The sequence below is a fragment of the Ambystoma mexicanum genome, chromosome 6p, assembly GCF_040938575.1.
Source record: "Ambystoma mexicanum isolate Mex_15411 chromosome 6p, UKY_AmexF1_1, whole genome shotgun sequence".
Taxonomy (NCBI): domain Eukaryota; kingdom Metazoa; phylum Chordata; class Amphibia; order Caudata; family Ambystomatidae; genus Ambystoma; species Ambystoma mexicanum.
In genome coordinates, this window is record NC_090935.1 from 193,960,708 (window position 1) to 193,979,596 (window position 18,889).

At 45.2% G+C, this 18,889-nt stretch overlaps 1 protein-coding gene across 2 annotated transcripts in view; it reads left to right on the plus strand.

Moving 5' to 3' along the window:
* Positions 1-18,889, plus strand: part of PIK3C3 (phosphatidylinositol 3-kinase catalytic subunit type 3) — a 1,987,152-nt gene that overhangs the window by 1,293,879 nt on the left and 674,384 nt on the right. For both annotated transcript variants that reach the window (XM_069626883.1, XM_069626882.1), the window contains exon 17: positions 1,288-1,416. In XM_069626883.1, coding sequence (XP_069482984.1) covers positions 1,288-1,416 — 129 coding nt within the window. The remainder of the gene's footprint in view (positions 1-1,287; positions 1,417-18,889) is intronic.

An 18,889-nucleotide genomic window follows, 5' to 3' on the forward strand; every position in this document is an offset into this window, starting at 1 on the left:
CAACTCCTGGACCGTTGATTTGCCCGGTGAAGCCCTGCTGCTTTGCTGTAAAAAGCCTGAGAGAACTTACTTCTTACTGTAGAATTGCATGCATCTTCTACTACTCACAGGTCTAATCAGCTTGTGGCCCTACATTTGATTCTTCTTTTCCTCAAAGACTCCTCTAACACATTGTGCAAAGACTTTTTCTACTTACCTACCAGAAGTGCTGCATCTTATATAAGACTTTTGCCCATTGACTTTGGCCTAGCCTATTGTACTGAATGACTCTTCCTGGAGGGGACCCAAAAGTATTTGCCTCCTTAAGAATATTTGTGGTCTCTTTTATGTTCTAAATTACCTTTTCCTTTGAGTTATTACTATATGATCCTAAATGCAACAGTGCTATATTAATGTCCCCAGCACCTTAGCAATTGAAGTCACCTGAGGGTGTAGGTACTGTCTGTGGGCCATCCCAAAAGGGTATCTACTGATTTAGAGATATTAAGAGTGTGTATTTCATGAAGTGTATTTGAGTGTTGCTATTATATTACTCCATTCTGAAGAAGGCTTATTCTAACTGACTGATAAATTAATAATTGTTTATTCAGGAAACCTTGAGTGTAAGAGTTTATTTGAATACTTGTAACTGTAAATCTCTGTGTAACTCCACTACAGCTCAAAATTGACCCCTCTTGTGATAATCCTGGCTGCTCAACACGCTACCAAAACAGTGAAGTGTAAGCTTATACCAAAGGTTGGGTTTCCTATGCCTGTAGTCAGAGTTGTTTGTAGTGTTCCCAGAGGGTACTGTATACAAACTTAGCCTAACAGGTCCTAGCAATGGAGGTGACATTAGCTGCACTAGCAGCATCATGTACCCTGAAGGCAGATTTAAGCAGCACACCAGGAGCACTTTCTTGGTGTTCAGGAATATAGGTAGAGAATCATGAGGAATAGTAGCCGGGATTCGCTGGTAAGTCATCTCCTCAAAGATTTTGAGAGAGATCGTGTATGCCAATGTTTTTTAGCCATGTGTGATCCCATTCTGGTTTACTGTTTGTATAAAAGTGAGATGTAGTAAAATTTTCATGGATTCTTAATTGCTTTTTTAGCACACCCCCATGGTGCTAAACTTGTATCCTCCTTTAGCATTCATGCAAAAAAGAGATGAACTGGATTTTATGAATTAGCATTTTTTTTAATATGCATGAATTCATGGCAGTGCCCTTGGGCTTGGTCTGTGTGTTTAAACCATTGGAAATCCACCAGTGTGTTAAGTTTAATGCTGTGCACTTTATTTTCCAGAGTGCTCTCATGCCTGCCAAGCTTTTCTTTAAGACTGAAGAGGGAGGCAAATACCCAGTAATTTTTAAACATGGGGACGATTTGCGGCAAGATCAGCTAATTCTCCAGATTATCTCACTCATGGACAAAGTAAGAGTGACATGTAAATAAAAAACTTGTTTTGTGTATACTTACATCTCCTGAAAGCTCTATGCATGTGTACCGCTGCACAGGCTGTATCAGCCTGATGAACCTGACATGTACTAGCCTTGTGATTAGGGACAAAATATGCCAGATCAATAATGTTATGTACGTACTAAAGGTAAACGTTTGCTTCAGTAAATACTGTCACAGGTGGTGACCAGTGAAACACAGGTTAACTTTCAGACCCTTTGTCAAGACTTGGACAAAGGTTGGGTTTGATGATGGCTTACAAAGTATTGATAAAGTACTTTCTGAGATGTCTGAATAAAACATGCACAGAATTTGTAGGGATACAAAGTGTGTGAGGGCGTGCCAAGTCTTAAGGATCAAAGTCCTTCCCAAGTCTAACCTTTATTCTTCGAGGCCAGAGATCCAACATCCTTCCCTATTCTAGAAAAACTAAAATTACCTAGGCATCCGCCTAGGTCAGTTTTAAGCCAAACTCACAAACATGGGGAGTAAAGTGCCCATGCACATTCTTTTTGAACATGCACAATGTCTTATAGCAGCTGGGTGGTGATCCAAGCTCAGGTTGTGTTCGTGACCTGTCCGTATGTTGGTGTCATCTGGTGTGGATGTCTGTTAGAAAAGATGTTTTTATTGCTGCTTTCTTCCCCTAAACATCTCTAGAATACTTTATTTTTTTTTTTTTTTTTTACTCCTAATCTGTTTTTTGGAGGTAAGGAAACCAATGTTCTTTACTTCCTTTGCTGTTTTCATTTTTATGGGTAGACTGATCAGTCCACACCAATGCAGAGAGATTATGTCTCTCTTTATGGATTTTGTGTATACTCATATGTGCCCTTTCTTCCATCCTTGTGGGGCGTCCACCAACATGTGGATGGTTCCCAGAACCTTTGGCAGCGTACATGTGAGCTACCCCTTTAAATTTAGAACATTGGGCGGGGGCCGGCAGGCTTCTGTGCCTCCAGAGGGTGATTGTCACTTCCTGGTCAACTTGACCACCTTGCATGGTGGTTCCAGCACCTGCTGGAACTCGTGGGTTCCAGTGTGCTGTGGGACGCATGGCTTCCTGTGTGCTGTGAAGGCACCGTGGAGTAAGACACAGACAACAGATTCTGAATTAGAAATAAAAGTTTATTAACTTAAAAATAAGGATGGAAAAAGGCCCTGTACTATGGTGGGATTTCCCTACAAAAACAAGACTAAGGGAAAGTCAGAGTCAAAGAGTTCAATTTAGGAATCTGTCTGTGTCCAAAACCTACACTTGCCTTCACAACTAATCTATACAATGTGTAGGGATGTCAGCAACCAACAAAACTGTGTTCAACATAAAGTTTGTAAATCCGTCCAGCTTACACCTGTGTTTCAGCTCCCTTCCCCAGGTATAAAACAGTTCCAACAAAAGTCTCAGGATTGAATAAAGTTCAGGATGATCTAGAGTTAATCAATACTAAGGGTTCCCTTCCCCAAATTACAAAATGCAGTTCCAAACACAAAATACTGTGAGAGTCTGGTCAATAACCAGGTTAAACCTCAGGGTTCCCTTCCCCAAGTTTCACTCTCAAAGTTGTAATGGTATATTTCAGTTTTCTTAATGTTCTGTGCCACCCTTGCGCCCTCTGTGCATGATTGGTCTTTGTAAAAAAAAATATCTTGACTGAGAGTTGCAGTTCATTCAGTTTTCCAGGTTTATTTTATTATTGACACTTTCTTCCACTCTGTTGCTTAATATGCTTTTCTTTAGTTCACTTGTTAAAGTTCATCTCCAAAGTTCCACTCACCCTGGAGTGCCTCATATATTGGGTTCACTTGTATTGTTAAAGTTCTGTTCACTTTAAAGTTCACCATATATTGGTTTCATTTCAATTCAAGGTTTTTGTTCACTATGTATACATTTTACTTGCATTTAAGTTTCGTTCAATTTTGGGCTTGGCACATGATGGTTTTATTCAACTTTTAAAGCTCCATTCATTTGTAATCTTCATAGGTAACAGTTCTGATTATTTATTAAGCTTTATTTCAATTCATTGTTCAATAAGCATGAAGATATGTTTAAGTTTTTCATTTGGTTCAGAATTCAATCATTGTTAAAGGTTTCTGTTACGCTCACCTGGTATCCACGGGAGCGCCACACGATACTGGATGGAGGTCTAAGCGCTATCCCGGACCCCTCTCTGCTTGGTTACGTGCCAAACATTGGGTACCGCCTATAACTGGAGGATTAAGGTACTGCTTCTGTGATGGGTGGACTCCAACCTCCCTCTGGTCCAAATCCCCTCCCTTGGGATTATTGCTCACCTTACGTTTTTGTGCGTTGAACTCTCCGTCCTGCGTCTCTGTGCAGGGGCGCATGGTTGGTGCGGGCATTCCGTGGACCTAGTTGCTTCACTGGTCTGTGTGCCCTAATGTCGGGTCCAGAGCAGCTGTGACTCCGACTCTGTTTGCTGTCTTCGAGGTGAGTTATAATGTCTTTTCCGTCTTTATTCTGTCTCTTTCTTTCCCTCCATTTTCTCTGTCTTCTCGGCGTCTTGCTCCACTAAGCTGTTCCCTAACAATGTCTCTTTTTGTTTTCACAGGGATGGTTGCAATCTCGGAGTTACCGCGCCGATGGCTAAGACCATGGTGAGTTATTGATGTGTGGAACGTTGCGCTGTTTATTGGTGTTAATTGCTAACCTGTGTTCTCTTCGTCTTCTTTGTACAGGATGCAGTGATGTTCCGGAGTGATGAGCGATCGAAGCGCTGCTTGCTAATGCTAACCTTGTTCCTTCTCCCTTGCAGGTTGCGGTGAAACCTGGAGATGGGCGAGGTAAGAAACGTGCAGGGTGCTGCCAGGACTCACTGCTTGCCCAGGTAAGAATTGTTATTAATGCTGTCCTTGTTTCTTTACCTTTGCAGGTTGCGTCGAACTTCAGAGATGGGCGAGGTAAGCGAAGCACAGGATGGATTCAAGGCCAGTTACTTGTATTTGTATTTATTAGTTTATATAATGCTTTACGCCAAAGCGCTGCACAATTGAACAACTTGATACAAAGAACATAACATAATATAACGGTAGAAGCAAATTACAGAATTAATCAATCAATTAACAAACCATTAAGAAGAGCAATAAGACTGGAGGGAATAGGGAGAGAAAAGCAATGGGAATGCGGGGGAGAGGAGGGGAGGAGGAGGAGGAGAGAGGGGGGTGGGAGAGGGGTGGTAGGGAGTGGAGGGAGGGAATCAAGGGAAAGGAGAATAAAAGGAGGGGGAGCAGGAAGGGGAGGGAGTTTCAAGGCAGGGGGTGGAGAAGGAGAGATTTAAGGGAGGTGCGAAATGAGGAGAAAGTAGGAATAGAACAAATTGAGAGAGGTAGGGAGTTCCAGTGCAGGGGAGCTAGGAGCTGGAAGGAGCGGAAACAGGAGGGGGCACAAGGGGACAGAGGGACAGTCAGAAGGAAATGATCAGCTGAACGAAGGGAGCGGGAGGGAGTGTAGAAAGCGAGGAGGGAGGAGAGGTAGGGGGGAGCGAGTCCATGGAGAGATTTGAAGACAAGGCAGAGGAAGTGAAATTTATGTTGAGAGTGAAATGGAAGCCATCCAAGGGAGGAGAGGGAATCTGAGAGAGTCACGGGAGGTAAGGAGACAAAGGGTACGGACAGCAGAGTGGTAGATAGACTTGAGAGGATCAAGATGAGAAGTAGGTAGGCCAAAGAGTAAGGAGGAGCAGTAGAAGAGGCAAGAGAAGATAAGAGAGGAGATTAGAAGTTTAGTAGCATGAAAGGTGAGAGAAGGGTGGATTTTGCGACTATTGAAGAGGTGGTAGCGACAGGCACGAGAAGTGAGAGATATGGTGGGAGAAAGAGAGAGACGAGTCAAAGTGGACACCTAAGTTACGGACGTGGAGAGAGATAGGGAGATTAGTGGGAGGGAAATGAATGCAAGGGGGAGGAGAAGAAGGGGGAAGAGAGTTGGAGGGGAAAAAGACGACTTCAGTCGTGTCAGTGTTGAGGGAGAGAAAGCGGGAAGACATCCAGTTTTTTATGGAAGTAAGGCAGGAAGAGAGTTTCAGGTGGAGGTCGGATGAGAAGGAAGAGAAAGAAAGGAAGAGTTGAGTGTCGTCGGCATAGAAATGGTGGGAAATGCCAAACGAGGAGATAACAGGGGCAAGGAGGGAGGTATAGAGTGAGAAAAGGAAAGGACCAGGCACTGAGCCCTGAGGTACGCCGTATTCAAGAGGTTGGGATGGAGAGGACCGGCCACCCCAGGAAACAGTGAAAGAGCGGGAGGAGAGGTACGAGGATAGCCAGTTGAGGACAGAGCCTGTGAATCCAAAGGAGGAGAGAGTGTTGATCGACAGTGTCGAACGCAGCAGAGAGGTCAAGAAGAATGAGGACTGAGGATTGCTTAGGGTGTCGAGTAGAGAGAAGGGAGTTAAGGATATAGGTAAGAGCAGTTTCAGGAGAGTGTTTAGGATGGAAGCCGGATTGGGAGGGGGGGGGGTAGGAGGGAGAGATTGGTGACAAAGGTTGAGAGCTGGGAGTAGGCAATGCGCTCTAACAGCTTAGAGAGGAATGGAAGAAGAGAAGTAGGACGGAAGTTAGAGGTAAGAAGGGGATCAGCCGAAGGTTTCTTCAAAATAGGGATGATAGTGGCATGTTTGATAGCAGAGGGGGAAGGTGGCCGATGAAAGGCAGGTGTTGAAGAAGGAAGTAAGGTAGGGGATGAGAATAGGGTAGATCTTGGGGATAAGGAGGGATGGGAGAGGGTCAGTAGGGGCGGATGTAGGGTGGGCTTTGGAGAGGAGGATGGAGACTTCAGAGGGGGAAACAGGTGAGAAGACGGATATGAAGGTGGATGGGAGAGGCAGAGGAGGTGGGCAAAGAGGAACAGCTGATTTTTTGCCGAAGGGCAAGAATCTTGGAGGAGAAGAAGTTAGCAAAGTCGAAAGGGGAGAGGAGGATGAGGGATTAGGGGTAGGAGAGGAGAGAAGTCGTGAGAGAGTTTGAAATATGCGGCGAGGGTGAGAGGCTTGGGAGTGAAGAAGGCTAGAGTAGTTGGATCGTTTAGCTGAGGCCAGACAAGAGTCATAAAGAGAGTGGTATAAAAATAAGAGGTTTTGTTGGAAAGTGAAGGAGATTTGAGCCAGAGTCTCTCAAGACATCTGAGGAGACGTCGCATAGAGAGAAGTTGAGGGGTGGGCCATGGTCGAGAGGGTTTCCGGGTTGGATGGAAGAAAGAAAGGGGGTAGAGTTGATCAAGGGAAGAGGAAATAGAGGAGGAGAGAGAGGATAGAGCATTATTGGCAGATAGTAAAGAGAAATCGTGGAGAGAGGGAAGAGAAGAAGAGCAGGAGTCAATGAAGAGGGAGGGATCAAAGTTGCGAAGGTCCCGTCGTGAGAAGATGATGGCAGAGGGCCTAATGTCAGGTGGGTGTGGAAGGGTAGTAAGGGAGAAGGAGAGTAAGTATGATCGGAGAGAGGTAGATAGGAAGAGTAGAGACAGGAGAAGAAGGGTGGAAGAATTGAAAATGAGGTCTAGAGTGGAGCCAGAGGAGTGAGTATGAGAAGCTGTTGTTGTTCTTCCAGGTTATTAATGGAATCCGGATCTAGGGCTTCAGGATCTGGCCACCGGAGAAGCAGATGAGCAGGAGTTGGACACAGTGAGCGTTACGCTGCAGGAGTGCACCATGTTCTGCCATTGGGTTCGCGGCGAGGAACTCAACCCCCTCACTTGCTCCTTGGATGATGTGGGTCTTTTTCTGCACACCTGGTTCGGTCTTGGGTACAGGTGGATACTTGCTGCACTTACTTGGCGGCCATCGGGCGTACAAGAACTCGCCAGACCATACTTTCTCAGCACTCAACCCAGTGGTCAAGGCCCACATTAAGAGCTTGTCCAGACTGTTTCCTACGGTTCATAGGCCTCATCCCGTCTGGGACTTGAACATGGTGCTTGCCGCCCAACAGCACAAACCTTTCGAGCCGATGGTGTCGGTAGATATCAAGTGGGTTGCGCTCAAGGCGGTCCTACAGGTGGCGCTCACCTCTGCGGTCCTGCTGCAGGCGCTATGATCATGCAAACCCTTTACCACCTTCCACGACGAGAAGATCATTTTGCTTACCCATCCAAACTTCTTACACAAGGTGGTCTCACCGTTCCACTTGAACCAGGAAATCCACCTACCCGTGTTCTTTCCAAACCCTTAATAGAGGCAGATGTGCTCTGCACTACCTGGATTTGAGGAGGGTGCTCAAGTTCTATCTTTCCCAGAGGAGATCTTTTCAGAAGTCGGAAACGCTTTTTGTCACGTTGAGGGGAGCATCACCCAGGCCTCCAAAGCTTCCATGGCATGTTGGAGGGTCCAGGACATTTCAGCGGCTTATCTGGCCCTGGGTAAGACGGTACCTGCAGGGATCCACGCACACATGGTCTTGGCCAAAGCTACAGCGGTTGCCTTTCAGAGGAACTCTTCTTGGGAAGTCATTAGACGGGACATATGATTAATTAAAGTTACTCACCGTAGTGACTAGTGTACTCATATTCCTTAGTCCCCTATCCTCCAGATGACCCACCCACCTCCCCCTGCTAATATGCTAAGGGCTATACATTGTCAGCATAGCCATGTATTCAAGCATCCAATATGTAAAAAGGGGACCGAGGTGAGGCTCCGGAGGGCGGCATCTCGGGTGCGTTCCCACGCATGGGGTCGTGCCTGCGTGCGCTAAACTAAATTTAAAAGGGTATCTCATATTTTCCCTGCCAAACGTTCCGGTACCATCCCTCCAGCTATGTCTGTACTGGTCTATTGTTCCCCTCGTCTTACTCTGGCTTTCTGAGAGCCCTTTGCGCCAGTAGCAGCAATACTTTAGTTATGATTTGTATTGCGCAAGCCATAGACCTGTAGGCTTGAGAGCGCAGCAGAGACATAACACACAAAAAACAGAAAAGGCAGTCGTTATGGGGCAGGAGAGTTGCTAGGTCTGGAAAAGATCTGGGGCTAAGCTAATGTCCAGGCTGTCAGGACTCGGGGCTAGCTAGTCTTTTGGTTGTAGCTCCTGAGCTTCTATCCGGGGCTACAGCCAAAAGATCCGGGGCTATAGCCCCCTCAGCACCCCCCTAGCAACGCCCCTGTTATGAATCATAGAGGTGATTCACGAGATTAGGCAAACAGATATGTAATTTACACTTAAAGAGATCCGTGGACTTTATGCCCTTGAGATCCATCGGTAAGTCATTCCAGGCTTTGAGGGGCAGCAAGATGAAAGGCAGCTTTTGAGGCCTTCATGGTCCTGCATTTGGGAATATTCAGTTGCTTCTTGTTGTTGGATCTCAGTACTCTTTGCGTGTTTTCAATATGGAGCTCGCATAGATAGGCTGCCATAAAACCCAGTCTACATTTTTCTATGATTGTAATCAATCGAAACTGAATTCTTGATTTGACAGGGAGCCAGTGTGTAGAGCGCATCTCTCAGCTGAGACATGGTCTCTTCTTTCGAGGCCAGACACCACATGCACAGCCCCGTTCTGGACAACCTGAAGTCTATTGCAGTCCTTCTTATTAATGCCAACAAGAAGATTGCCACAGTAGTCCAATTTGGCCCCTACAATGGCTCTTGCGATGGTTGCAGCAATGGCTTTAGAAATAAAAGGCCAGAGATGCGAGAGGAGCTTGATATAGTAGGTAGGTGAAGATACCTAGCTCCCCACATGGGCATTCATTTGGGGAACTTGGTACCCTTTCCTCAGGTATCTTTCTGGACGCATTCAAAACGGTTCATGTCAAACTTCTAATAAAAAAATCTTCCCTCAACCCTCTCGAGCCCAAAAACTACCGCCCCATCTCAAACCCCAGGTTCCTTGCCAAACTCATTGACCGAACCGCCTACTCCCAACTAAATGCCTTTGTCGAAGCCAACAATCTCCTAGACCCCGCACAATCAGGTTTCAGAACCCGTCACAGAACTGAAACCACCCTAACCTCAATCTGGGATGACCTTAAAATGACAGAAGACTCCGCGGGATGCGTCGCATTAATCCATCTTGACCTATCCGCCACCTTCGACACAATCAATCACTCAATCTTCCTAGACTGCCTCCACTCTCTAGGAATTCGTGGAGCCGCTCTTAAATGGATAGCTTCATTCCTCAAAGATAGGTACCAAATAATGATACTCTCCACCTATTTCTCCCAAGCCCGACCAGTCGACACGGGAGTCCCACAAGGAGCATGCCTATCTTCTCTCCTGTTCAATCTCCTCTTGATCACCCTCCCACCAATAATTCGTTCCCACAACTTCCTGTGTTACAACTACGCTGATGACACTCAACTAATTCTAAAACTCCTAAACTCAAAACCCAACTGCCGACCTGACCTCACCTCCTGCCTCCTTGACATAGAGATCTGGATGACCCGAAGCCACCTCTTGTTAAACCCCTCCAAAACTGAAATCGTGCTATGTGGCAACTCCGAACTTCTTCCACACCCACTACCCTGGCCGTCCTCCATGGGCAACTCGCCGACCCCCTCTAACTGAGTGAAAAACCTTGGATGCACCCTTGACTCTGGCCTAACACTCTCGTGCCAAGTAAACAATGCCTCAAAGTCCTGCCACTACCACCTTAAAACCCTTAGGCGCATCTTTCCATATCTCTCCTTTCCCAACAGACTCCCCGTGGTCCAGTCAGTTGTTATATCAAGACTGGACTATGCAAACCCCCTCTACTTCGGAGTAAACGCTTACCAACTGAATAAACTTCAAAGGGCACAAAACACTGCAGCCAAACTGCTACTTGCACCCGGCCCAAGAGACCACATCTCCCCAGCCCTTAAGACTCTGCACTGGCTTCCAGTGGCCCGAAGGGTGACTTTCAAAACCTTACGCATCTCCCATCGAGCATTGCATAAAACCCGACCTCAATATCTTCAAGACAAGCTAAAACCCTACCACCCTTCACGCACTCTAAGATCAAGCTCAGCCAGCCTCATAGCCATACCTAAGACAACCTCAGTCAGGTTAGGCAGATCATCATTCTCTGCCTTAGCCCCCACGCTGTGGAACGCACTCTCACCTCACATGCGCCTAACTGAAGATCTAATGTCTTTCCCCAAACTACTGAAAACCTGGCTCTTCCCCTAAAACCAACCCGTATGCAAACTAACCCAAACAGAATAACAGCATCTCAAATGACACCAATCCAACAAACTACTAGATGCGAGAAATTAACCCCTGATAACCACTAATATAAAAGGACAAACAGAATAGAACAAGTAAAGTAGATGAAAGCAGTGAAGTGGATAATAAGAATAAATCGTACAAAAACAGTAACAAGATTTAAAATCAATGAAATGCATGATGAATGAACGAATTGAATGGAGAAGATGAAATTGTTAGAATGGATGAAACTTGTGGAACGGATGAATGTGCTGAGCGGATGAATGCGTTGAACAGATGAGTGTGTAGATTGGATGAGTATGTTGAGCGGATGAATGTGTAGAGCGGACAAGTGTGTAGAGCGGATGAGTGCGTAAATACAGAGAAGTGTGCAGAACGCAGGAGTGCGTAGAGCAAATGAATGTGCAGAACGGATGAGTGTAGAACGAATGAGTATGTAGAGCGGATGAGTGTGGAAGTGCGGAAGAATGTATAGAACGCTGGAGCCGATGAATGCACAGACTGGATGAGTGTATAGAGCGGATGAGTTTATAGAGTGGATGAGTGTACAGAGCGGATGACTGCGTGTGAGCGAACGACTTTGTGGAGCAGATGAGTGGACATAGCAGATGAATGCGTGGAAAGAACGAGTGCGTGGTGCGGATGAGTGCGTGGAGCGAATGGGTGAGCAGAGCGTGATGGGCGAACAGAGCGGAAGAGTGGAGCGGATGAGTGCGTGGAGCGAATGGGCGAGCAGAGCGTGATGGGCGAACAGAGCAGAAGAGTGCGCCGAGCGGAAGAGTGCACAGAGCAAAGGAGTATGTAAGAATGGAGGTGTGTGTGGAGCGGATGATTGCGTAGAACAGACTAGTGGGCAGAGCCGACGAGTGTAAGGAGCAGACAAGTGTGTATGAGCGAGTGAGTGCGTAAGAAAGGAGGGGTGCGCAAGAGTGAGCGAGTGAGTGCGTAGAGCGAGTGAGTGCATAGAGCAAGTGATTGCGTAGAGCGGATGAGCGCGTAGAGCGGGTGAGCGCGTAGAGCGGATGAGTGCGTAGAGCGGGTGAGTGCCTAGAGCGGATGGATTGCGTAGAACGGGCGCATTGCGCAGAGTGGGCGAATTGCGCAGAGTGGGCGAATTGCGCAGAGTGGACCAGTTATGAGTTGCGTAGAGCGGACGAGAAACGAGTTGAGTAGAGCGGATGAGTTACGAGTTGCGTAGAACGGATAAGTGTGTAGAGCAGAAGAGTGCCTAGAACGGATAAGTGTGTAGAACGGAAGAGTGCCTATAACGGATAAGTGTGTAGAGCGGAAGAGTGCCTATAACGGATAAGTGTGTAGAGCGGAAGAGTGCCTAGAACGGATAAGTGTGTAGAGCGGAAGAGTGCCTAGAACGGATAAGTGTGTAGAGCGGAAGAGTGCGTAGAACAGATGAGTGCGGAGCACATGTATAGCAGATTAGTGCCTGGAGCGAAGGAATGCGTAGAGCGAATGATTGCGTAGAGCGGATGAGTACATAGAGCCGCCAAATGCATAGAGCGGATCGAGCGGGTGACGGATGTGGATGAAAACAGGTGACATATGCGGATGAAAACGTGTGACATATGCGGATGAAAACGGGTGACGTATGCGGATGAAAACGGGTGACGTATGCGGATGAAAACGGGTGATGTATGCGGATGAAAACGGCTGACGTATGCGGGTGAAAGCGGGTGACGTATGCGGATGAAAGCGGGTGACGTATGCGGGTGAAAACGGGCGACGTATATGGATGGAACGAATTAAGTATGTAGATGGTACGGGTGAAATATCTGGATGAAGTGCATAAAACAACTTAGAATACATGGAACGGACCCGGAGTGCGCGTGGAGCGGACCCGGAGTGCGCGTGGAGCGGACCCGGAGTGCGCGTGGAGCGGACCCGGAGGGCGCGTGGCGGACCCGGAGGGCGCGTGGCGGACCCGGAGTGCGCGTGGCGGTCTGGAGTGCATGGAGCGGACTGGAGTGCATAGAATTGCTTGACTTACATGGAACGTTTTGGAGTGCATGGAACGTCTGAAAGAGCATGTAACCCATCATATCACATCACCACGCTTACTCTCTTCTTTACACCATCATTCGACTAGAACACAGAGATACTATGACACCATTCAGTATAACTGTTCTCATACTAACATCTGCCGAATACTCCCCATCACTCTAAGTAAACACTGCTGGTCACATCCCCCCCCCCCCAACCAGGCGTTCTCCTCAGGCCTAACGCAGCCACGTTCGATCTGGATAAATCCTGCCAGAACGAACACATACTCCTGATCTCTCAACCACCACACCTACCGCTAAGAAGCAGCTATTACACAAATGCCACACCAGCTGCACACATATCCAGTGCTCACACGCACCTTTGACACTCTCTACGGACCTGAACTTCGGTTCCCAAGGGCGTTCAACCTACCAGTGCCTTCAGACCATACCAATGGTACATAAGGCGCTATATAAATTCAAAGTAACATAACATAACATGTAGCACCTTACCTTGTCTGCAGTACTAGTCTCGCCTTTCACTCTTCTTGAGCGCTCTGCTTTCTCTCTTCCAGCAATGCTTTCCTATATTGTGACTCAAACCTAAAACGCAATTAGGTGTTTTCTCTCTCCATTTATATACCTGTGATTATGGGCACGATGTGTTAGTTTGGGTTTAGATTTATGGACACATTTCTCCAGTTGCCTAATTAGTCCTTGATCTACCTCACCCCATCTATACTTATCTTCCTGTATATTAATTAGGTTGCTTATTAATTGCATTGCTTCTGTTCTCATTTGCATAACACGTCTATGCTTCATGGCTGAAGACTTTAGCAATGGGACTACCATCTTGTGATCAAGTGAGTTCTATAAGGCAAGACCCAAATCCAAATGATAAAAATGTATCCAATGAGCCAAAAATGAATGCACGAGATGTGAGAAAAACAAGTGTAATACGCACAACCCGGGCTGGGGAATAATCAAAAATACATTCAACATTACATCAGAAAATGGCTGCATTTATAGTAAGAATTAGAAGTGTGGTGACAACAAATGTTACAGGTCATTTACAAATCCCCAGCCTGTGATTGTGCAGCGTCATTTACACTACAGGTGAATCTATACAATATCTTTCCCTATTGGCTTATCCTACCCCTCGTGATCATACTATGACTAAAGTTTATTAATCGGTGATGGGACCATCTTCCTTTCCATGATGCTGATTGGATGGTAACCTTTTTACCTTGCATCGTATAAACCAAGCTTTTGATTAGCTATTTCATGTCAAGTATCCTTGGAGGGACTTGATGGGTTTTGACCAATCCCTATATGAGATGTGACAGTGTGACAACAAAAATTATAACTTGACATCCTTTCCCATAGACTTCGATGGGCACCAACTTAATATTCCCACCATTATGACTGTTCAACTGACAGTTAACATTGCCTCTCTTCGTTGGGAACCATTACTCACTTCCCTTTCAACATATCCTTTCCCATGACTTGTGCATGACTTCATTGACACTGTCTTTCACCTTTAGAATTGGGTTCCAAGATGTTTGCAGATTTCATTTATTTGCAATATATGTGTATACGTGTTTAAATCAAAATAATATGAATGTATTTCTGGGCAGAACTATGTATTTCTAGGGTTGTTTATAAGTCTTTAAAAGGCTATCAGTGCTTAATTGATTCTATTCTATTGGCAATGGTGCCTCCTATGGTTTCTATCTTGGTGGTTGGGTCTCTTTCTGTGAGGGTTTTCCTACAGGGGGCAGTGTTGTTCCTTGACCATACTTCCTTAAGACACATGCTTCTCTCTGCTTATTGTTTCATTACCACATAATTGTGAGCTTCACAGTGTTTCAATGTCCTGGCTAGGAACATCATTTATTATATTTCTCGTTCTCAACCTCTTACGGAGAACGAGAAATGAGGATAACAACAAAAAGATCAAAATAGCCAAACAAACCTATCACAATTGGCTAACATAAAAAAAAATGATAATCCTACAACGGGATGCAGAGGCAATCCTCGCAATGTTTAAAAACAGAAACCTAAGATAGCTGTGGAATCTCCTAAATAATAACTTGCAACATTAGAATCGACTGATATCGAATGTGTCAGAACGCAACATTTCTCGACTCTCTGCCAATTTCGATCTACAGACTCCCTACCAACGGAATTTCTACATCCAAAGAAATGGAACTTCACATGGTCTAAAGATGCCATTCTGACCATGATCATTGAACTAAATTATTTCCGGGTGCCTGGCCCAGAGGCTTGTCGAGTGCAACCATTAAACAACAGAAGTGTGGACCAACATCATCGACTCCCTATTCTCTCTAATTGACAAACTCAATCAGATCCCTGAAACCTGGAAAATGGCAACATTAATCCCCATATTCAAACAGGCCGATCAAGATGATCCGACCAACTATCAACCCATTGCCCTATTAGATCCTTTGGGCAAACTATTTGCAACCTTCTTGCTGGGCCAAAACGTAAAATATATTTACAGTAAGACAAACTGGCTTCACCGCTAACGTGGGAACCAACGTTAACCTAATGATATTAAACCTTATCAAGCAAGAAGCATTTAAGAACAAAACCCAAGTCTACGTGGCATTTGTTGATCTCCACATGGCATTTGATGCAATCAATAGACAAAAGCTCTGGAATAAATTAACCGCTTGGAAGTGCCCAGCAGAGATTATTGAGCCCATAAACTTCCTGTTAGGCAGAATTATATGCAGTACCCTTTGGGAACACCACACACAATTAAGACTAGATGTGACAGTACAAATTCACCTTTGGTACAAGCCTGTACTTCACAATAAAGTGGTAGCGACGGCTGAGCAGCCAGACTTATCTCAAGAGTAAGTGAGCAGTATCAACTAGTTACACAAAGCACACAATTACTATGATTCAGGCAAACATTGACTCAAGGTTTTCAAGAAAAAGAATATACATTTATTTCACTCTTCATTTATATGACATTACACCATTATAAGCAACTTAAAAATCACACTCTTAATACACCACACCACTTCCCTTAAATTCCAGACAAGTTAAGCTCGCAAAAAGAAGTGGGAGCAAAATGGCACTCCAGCAATTTAAAATTGGAGGGAAAGACAAAGTTAATAGAAATGAACCACACCAACAGGTAAGTACTCAGGGCAAAAGAGCAAGAGGAACTACAGTGATAGAATCAGGTAGAAAAGGCTTAGGGCCAAAGTCAATAGGACAAACGTATGTTGCTCAAGATCACACTGTTCAGGGTAGTTTGCGGTACAGTTCGTGGCACGGATTACAAACGAGGTTGGTTGGTAGGAAAGTTAGTTCAAAGAGAAGGGAAGGACAAGCCCTCGGATTGGAGAAAGATTTCACCCACTTTCCCCGCGACTGAACAAAACGAGCAACCAGGTTTGCACAGTACCTTAAAACTGAGAGGAAGCTGTAGCTGAGGTGGACGTTCCTGGTGGTTCCTGCAGGCTCATGGTTCCTGAATCTACTGTCGGACTGACACGAAGTAGGAAGACTGGAGGGTCCTGCACTACCCAGGGAAGAAACCAGCAGCAGAGCAAAGCAATGAATAAAAGGTGCGCTCCTTAAAACCCAAGCAGGGTCTGACCTTCCTGGCTATCTGGCCCACTGTAGCTCTATACAGCAAATTCGACCAGAGGGGGAGGGGTCCTGGCTTGCAGTTGGGGCAAACTGGTTGATCCCACCAGCTCAAGTGAAGAAGTTTCCTGGAGGATCTTCTCTGTTGTCGGATTCTGAATATTCTGACCTGCAGCAGGGCTTCACTGGGCGGTTCGGTCATTGAAGGGGTCCTCTTCCATCAGTTCCTCGTTGGTTCTTTCCTTCCAGTGGCGACTCTGCCTTTCGAGTCCCAGAGACCTGCTTTTTATGCAGTGTTCCCCCATTCATATAGCATGGCTGTCAATCACACAGCAGGGTGGCTGTCCTGGCAAGGACAGTTCCCTTAGCCAATCAAACAGGAGTGCGACTTGGGTTACCAAGGGAACCCATGGCTGGTGTCCGAAGACCCCTCCCTCACATCCTGTCTACCCAGACTTTCAGGCGCCTTAAGGAGGGCGTCTGTGCAGAAGCCTGCGAAAAGACGGCGAACAAAGGAATCAACCCCGGTTTGGCGTGCAGAGAAGAACATGAGAAAGACTTTAACAAAAAGAAATGGCGAATAAACCCAGCTGGAGCCAAAATAAAATGTATTTTGGTCAAGCGGGTTTATGTTCCAGGCTAATATAATAGCCTAAAACAATACCATGGTTATATAAGATAACCGCGGTAGAAAAGTTAGGGTAGTTACCACTGCCAGAAGCCAAGTCTTGATGTAAAGGGGAGCGAAACAGTGCTCCAAGAGACACAGACAAAAAGGGATAGGAATGAACCCTTTATTATACTCCATGTAAGATGGGATGTACTGGGTCTGTAGTTTAAAGAGACTGCATAAAATTAATGGCAACTTTACATGTTTTTGGGAGACAGTAGTCAGTCCCAAAAAAATTGAGTCAGTGGGAAGTCTAAAAGACAACCCTGTGTCACTGCACTGAAGGTGCTGTGTAACACACACAAAAATGATGCTCACGGAGTAGGTGAGGCTCCAGAGCCCAAGATCACACAAATGGTAAAAAAACGTACAGCAAAACACTTGTAAGAGTGGGAAAAAAGGCTCACACTCTTACCAGGTGAAAGAAAAATCGTAGAAATCCAGCAAAGCTGCTGAGGGACTCATTAGGTAAGGGAAATTAGCCATTTATGAGAATTCTCCCTAACACTTCCTGTACTTGAATACCTCCATTACAGTCAGACTATCACAAGAAGAGACCGTATCAACATCCATAAAGAAATGGAATGGCCTGAAGCAGGGCTGCCCTTTGCTGCAACCCTCTTCAACTTATTTACAACCGATGCAGAAGAATATATGCAAGTGACCCCTTTAAATCCGCCAAAGATCAATTAAATACCGGTTCCGATAATGATATACGTAGATGACATCGTTTTGATGGACAAAACACCAAAGGGCTTACAGATTAGGCTAAACATGCTGGGAACCTATATGAAGGTCAATGAATTACACATCACCACAAAGAAAACAAAAATTATGAAATTAACTAATCAGACAGTAAAAAGAAAAAGACCCTTGACGCTGAATCTTGATGAACAAGATCTAGGCATCGTGTCTACCTACAAATATCTAGGAATCCTGAAAGATTAATCTAAACTAGAACAAGACTGGGTGAGTTACCTGGAAGAAAAAAACCCAATCATTAGCTAGACAAGGTCGATGTCTTCACATCAAATATGGAACATTTTCCTTTAAACCCATCATTGCCTTTTGTATGCAAAAAGTCGTACCTCTCCTCACCTACGGGAGCGAAACCCTTATTAAATTTCCACAATCAATATGCCAAAAATATGAAGCAATGTTCTGACGGAAGATCTTAGCCATGCCTCGAACATATCCATGCGCAAATTAGATTTGAAATTGCCACTCAATCTCTCACATCCATTGCCCGCTGGAAAAAATTAGATCTCTTCCACAAAATAATAACCAGTGCTAATATCCCGGCATTGCATATCTTCAAAACTAATCCAAACATATGAATAACACCATCTTGAACGTATGGAAGAAGGATATGGAAAGACTTCTGACAAACGAAGACCTACCTAAGGAAATGCTGTGACTATGCCCGCAGCATGCCAAAATTAAGTTACAGCGCAATGATTGGGCAGAAACCACTCAAACAAAATCGATTTACCAGATGAATCTAGACTGCGAACTTGACATAAGGGTATTACATGAATTGCCAACTTACCCAAATCTCTTTCCGGATAAGCACATTTGTGATACATATTTGAAATACTATTCCAACAAGATATAGACTTGCGAAAATGAAACAAATCCCCACTTCAGATCAACACTGCCGATTTTGCCTCAATGAGTCTGTGCAAGAGACACTGCAACATATCATAATGGATTGTCCAGCCTTGACAGAAAAAAGAAACATCTACAGGCATCTCTTCCAGATCTCAGTGCAACATATGGACCCGAAAGTCAGATGTGCGCATATCCTTTTGGGAAAGGACAAAAAACGAATTTACACCATTTACACCATTGTTCAGTTCTTAACCAACATCATGGCACCATACACAATCTAGATTTGATCATCCTTTGGCTCATGGAACAATCTGTATGCCTCTCCCTTTCGCTCTCTGAGCCTCCTGTCACAATTGTCTCCTTAATGTGTCACAACAAGGTAATTGAATAAAAAAAAAAA